At 35.2% G+C, this 5,823-nt stretch overlaps 1 protein-coding gene across 1 annotated transcript; it reads right to left on the bottom strand.

The window, feature by feature from the left end:
- Positions 1 to 2,846: 2,846 nt before the first annotated feature.
- Positions 2,847 to 3,756, bottom strand: Or56b4 (olfactory receptor family 56 subfamily B member 4). The gene is given in 2 exon segments (XM_020184834.2): positions 2,847 to 2,957; positions 2,959 to 3,756. Coding segments are annotated over 2 exon segments (909 nt in total).
- Between the last annotated feature and the right edge of the window lie 2,067 nt (positions 3,757 to 5,823).

Raw genomic sequence — 5,823 nt, 5'->3', positions numbered from 1 at the left:
ATGTCCTTTTTTGGTTCCAGGTCCCCGTTTGTTTATTTCATTGCATTTAGATGCCATGTCTCCATGAGGTCCTTTAGGCAATGATGGCTTTTCAGATTTTCTCTTTTTTTTATGACTTGACAGTTTTGAGGAATAGTTATTAGGCATTGTTTTTGGAATTACCTTCAAGTGGAATTTGTGTGACATTCTTGTCATGATTGTACTGGTTATATATGTTTTTGGAGGAAGGGCACAGAGGTGAAGTACCATTCTCATCATCTCATATCATCTCATATCATGGACACATATTATGAACATGACTTATTACTATTGATGTATCATTAGTTTTTCTCATTTATAAAGTTATTCTTTTTCTCTTTTCCATAATACAATCTTTGAAAAGAAGTCCCTATGCACTTCAGAACTGAGGATTTACGCTCCACCAACTTGAGGGTAGTGTATCTATATATTATTTGGAATTTTTCTGAATGGGAAATTTGTTTATTGTTATTTAGTTATTAAATAATTCATATAAGTATGCACTCCTGGATATTAATTTTGTACTTCTGACTAAAGAGCATAGAAATTATCTTCCTTGCCTTTATAGTAAGGAATAGGGACTGGAGGTATTGCTCAAGGGGTAGAGTACCTGCTTTGCAAGCACAAAGCCCTGAATTCAAACCCCAGTCCCACCAAAAAAAAAAAAAAGAGAAATAAATAAAGCAAAAATAGTAAATTTATATTTGGGCTGGAGGCGTGGCTCAAGGGAAAGAGTGCCTGCTTTGCAAGCTTGAAGCCCTGATTTCAAACCCAGTTCCACAAAAAAAATAGCTCAGCAAAATGAAAATAAATGATTTTTCTTGGATTGATCAAAAATTGATGTCACAGGACAAAAAGTCACCCCAAAATGTAGAGACAGGTAAATATAGAAGATCACAGTTGAGATCTGTCTACTTATATCTCAAGTTGCTGGAGCCATTGACTGATAGGAAGATTTCAAATATAATTTTGACAGATTACTAGAGGATGACGTATGTGAGCATGAGAATGACAAATGCTTTGAGGCACTCTTAGGGAGATCCCACGCTTTATTGCCAGGAACCCCACAGATTCTCAAGTAAGGTCCAGTAAATGAATCCTCAGGAGTTTGGCAGGAAAAGGGGAAAGAATATTTGAAATAAGCCTAGAGCATTCTCTATGAAAGAGATCTACTGTTTAAGGAAGACTGCTAGAGTTATAACCCATCTAACAAAAGGTAATTCTCTGACTCCAGTGTATAAGTAATGTGACCTCAGTTTTCTGATGTGTCCAAGAAAAATAGTTGGTTTTCAGTTTGGTTAGCTTTTTCTTGTTTGAAGAATGTGAGTGACAACTTTTAAGCTTTTTTTGCATGTAAGAGATGAATGGGACGTCTCTTTAAGTTTCCTTTCCCAATCGGGTCTTAGCCTCATACATTTTATTAATTTCTTAGTTTTCCATTATCTTCATGTCCATTTTATAGTTCTCATCATCTTTGTTTGTTATCAGTAAGAAGTTGTGTCTAAATTGTTGTATTAACCATTATGAAAAGTAGAAATCCTATCTCTTAGTCATCAAGATTAGATGTTCCAGTATTGCAGTGGGGGGGGACATTATTTTCTCTGAAATGTCAGATTTCAAGAATTAAATACCATAGCAAAAAAGAAAGGGGTAATTTTATTCATCCATTTATGTGCTACTCTTTTTCAGATGTTAATGATTCTGTTCTTCCTAGGTGGGATCACTGTTAAAAACAGAGACAAAAATATATGGTCCAATTCTGCCTTATCCATAGGTAGAAAAATGCCTGTGCCATCTAGCTGATGCTATCAAAAGGAAGGTGGTTCACCTGCTTAAGTTTTAATAACCTAAGGTTCTCATACTTGGGTTTCTGAGTCAGGAAGTCTTCTAACCTTATCCACATGGTCCTGAGCTAGTATTCCACCCTGTTGATACATACTATGGAATTGAAATAAATAAAAACTTTACTAACTTCCCTTTCTCTCTGTTCTCTCTGCTTTTCTGCCAATATATCATTTCTCTTGTAGGGAAAATTTTTCTTTAGAGAACTTTGTTGTTCTTTATACTGCCAGTGAACTATATAAGGCCTCATTAGGGTTTTCTTAATTCATTAGAGAAGTTCAAGTAGTGCCAAACATTTTTTTAAAAAAAGTTTTTGAGATATTCCTTTTAGGGATCTATGGCAATTAAATCATGATTTGGTAAAGAGTTTGTGAAATGATAAAATAATTCCAATTAAACTCTTACTGCAAAGGTCCTCTAGGATTATTCTTTCTAGAGGATTTATAAATCTATTGTATTTATCACTAAATAGGAAAATGGCTGCCAAGTTTTAAATGGAATTTTATTAGAAAGGGAGTTGTATATAATTTCACCCTGTTTTATCATATTAATTTGCACTTTTAAAAATTAGTAATGAAGGTGAATAGAAAGAAAGGGTTAAGACTAGAGACTCTGGAGACTTAACTGCTTGGGTTCAAATCTCACTCTGTAACTTCCCATTCAACTTTGGGAAAGTTTCTCAACTCATTTTCCATGTCTTCAAGATGTGTAAATAGCAGCTTCATAGAATTTTTACAGGAATTAAGAGTTAATCTTTGTAAAATACTTAGAGTAGTGCCTTGCAATTCTATGTGCTTTCAAAAACAGCTGTATTAATTTGATTTGATGTTCCTAGCAATTGGAAAAGATGAAATTTTAACCAAGGACTGTTTGATCCCATAGCTTGGGCTTTTGCTGAAATACTGCATTTAATGACCTGCTATTTAAAGTTTCTCACTTCCTATACACATACTAACCCAAGCTAAGAACCCTCTGGAAGCCTGCTCTCAGCTCCTGTGTTCTAAGGGCATATACCATAGGGTTAAGGGATGGGGGAATGACAATATGAAGCACATTGAGGAGGACAGGGATGAGAGGAACCCTTCTTCCTGCCAGGTGGGTGACAGATACTAAAATAATAGCTGTGTAGAAAAAGAGAATGAGGATGAGGTGGGAGCTGCAGGTATTCAAGGCCTTAGCTGTTGCTTCGGCAGAGTTCAGCCTCAGCACTGAGCGAATAATCAAAGCATAGGAAGCTAAGACCAGAACCATGTCACTCCCAACAAGCCAGGCCAAAGCCAACTGGTAAAACCTATTAATGGTGATGTCATCACAGGCCAGACTAGTGACCCCCAAGTTAGAGCACAGGCAGTGGTCAATTTCATGCCTGGAGCAGTATTGTCTCTGGGCAGCCAGTACAGGCACTGGAATGGTCAACAGGCCATTTCTGAGCACCATGGATAGTGTGGCTTTGATTACAAAAGATTCAGTAACTATGGAAGGATACTGAAGGGGATAACAAATGGCTGCATATCTATCCACTGCCATGCATAGGAAAATGCCTGACTCCATGCACATAAAAGTGTGGATGGCATAAATCTGAGCAAAACACTCAGGGAGGCTTATGGCCTTAGCATCAAACCACAGGATGGCCAGTATCTTGGGCATGATGGTAGTAGCTAGGCCAATGTCCACTACAGCCAGGATATTAAGAAACTGATACATGGGCTGGTGAAGGCTAGACTCATGGTGGATTGTGATTAAGACAAGAAGATTAGCACCAAGAGCTAAGAGGTAGAGCAGAGCCATGGGCAAGGAGAGCCAGTGCTGCCACTTGTGAATGCCTGGGAGCCCCATCAGGATGAACTCAGACACTTGAAACTCTGAGCTGTTGGGAGTACTGAGGGTGATATCCATATTATGAGATCTCTTGTTCTCAGCATCTGCCTATAGATTAAGGGAAAATAGAATAAGGCTGTGATTAGCTTGGCTGAGGGTAGAAGAATAAAGCTCACTCACAATAACTTGGTCCTTTTTAACATAATGCATCCTCAGTGTCCTTGATACCCTTGGAAAAGTTCAGATAGACTGAAGGGTGAAAATAGATTCTAAGACAAAGATTTTAGTATAAAAGTGAAGAGCTATTAGATTTATCTCTCTGAAATTTTATTTGGATTTTAAAAAATATAAAGAGCATGGACACAAAATGGGAGACATGTATTCTATTTCAGAAGGTAAAATTAGAGGGCAAAGGTATTTTCTCCATTATTAAGGATGCCCAAGAAGAATCATAGCCACACTGAAAACAGTGACCATGCTTTTCTTTTAAACAGTGCCTTGTGATTGGCATATAGTTTCTGTTACAAACCATTTCATTTAATCCTCAACAACGGTCTTTTTATTTTCATAAGAGAAAACAGATTGAATGAATTGTCTAGATAAGAATCATACATTGGAAACACTAATAAGTGACTAAATTACTGTGAAAGCTTTAATCTTTTACATTTAATACCAGTTCTCCCTCCGTCAAATTATAACCAATATGTCAGTATCCTTTAGGAATATCATTTATTTTCTCCTCTGATTATGAAAGTAATGTTAAATGAACCCAGAGGACATTATATTAAGGGAAATATGCCAAACACAGACAGATATTATTCATTTGGCCAAATAATCTCATTCATTTGTGGAATCTAAGGATGTTGATTTCATAGAAATAGAGAGGAGTATAGCTGTTACCAGAGTCTGGGAGGGGCAGTACATAGGGTATGGGAATAGGCTGAAGTTGATTAATGAATACAAAGTTAGAATTGAATAGGAAGAATAAATTCTGGTATCCTATTACACAATAGGGTGGGTAACTTAGTAATGCACTGTACATTTAAAAATAGCTAGAACATTGTATTTTGAATATTCTTGTCACAGAGATATAATAGATATTTGAGGTGATAGTCAAATATGATTGTCATGATTTGGTCATTGCAAGAAATGTACATGTATTGAAACATTACATTGTATCTCATAAATATGTACAATTGTCATGTGTCAGTTAAAAATAAAGCAAAAAGCCAAGTTAAAAGAACAATCTTCATGGTGAGTATAGGAATGTTTACTTAAAATTCTTTGTAATTTACTATATTAAAAAAATTTTCATAATAAAATGTTTCAAAAAATAAATAAATAAAGCTGTAATTTTGAACAACCATTTTCATTAGTAAAAGATGTAAGGAACCACTTCCAGATTTTTGCATAGAATAGTTTGGAAGTATAGTAGGCATTTTCTGCACATATTTAGACTTTTAAAAGTCATTTCATGGCTATTTCTTGGCCCTATCACAATTGATTCTTTTCATTTTTTTATTTTGTTGATGTTTCAATTGTTGATTTTCAAATAATTGTATCAAAAGTGTACTTGGGCATTATGCTTTGGGGGTACTTGGATATCTGAGAATTCACCTTTTTACCTTTATTTTTGAATACCATCTTATCTTGTCAAATGTTTAGTTATTGGGCTGGGGATGTAGCTCTGTGGTACAGTACTTGCCCAGTATGTGGAAGGTCCTGAGTTCAATCCCCAGCACCACAAAAAAAAATCAGGTATTAATGTCAACTTTTCCATATTTCTGCCTTTATTTCATTTTATGCATTACGTGTAAGGTCAAGACTCTATTCTTCACTACCTCTGAGAAGTATGAATTACTATGCCACTTATTGATTATAACTAAGTATCTATTACCCATAAAATTGTTAAAGAAAAAACAATAGCACTTTTAGAAAACAAAATGAAGTATAAATGAAAGTTGTAGAAGCTAAAGATAATGATCTTTAACATTTAAAAATGTTTAATTTTCAGCATTTTCCTTGCAATCTTCTTGAATAGCTGACATTTTACATACAAAGCGTTTTTCATCTGTGCCTTTTCTTAACAAAGTATATGTAAGTTTCCCTATTCATTAAGAAACTATAAGTGCTTTACCTCTTTAT

The sequence above is a fragment of the Castor canadensis genome, chromosome 1 (assembly GCF_047511655.1).
Source record: "Castor canadensis chromosome 1, mCasCan1.hap1v2, whole genome shotgun sequence".
Taxonomy (NCBI): Eukaryota; Metazoa; Chordata; class Mammalia; order Rodentia; family Castoridae; genus Castor; species Castor canadensis.
This window is presented reverse-complemented; position numbering and strand designations above follow the sequence as displayed.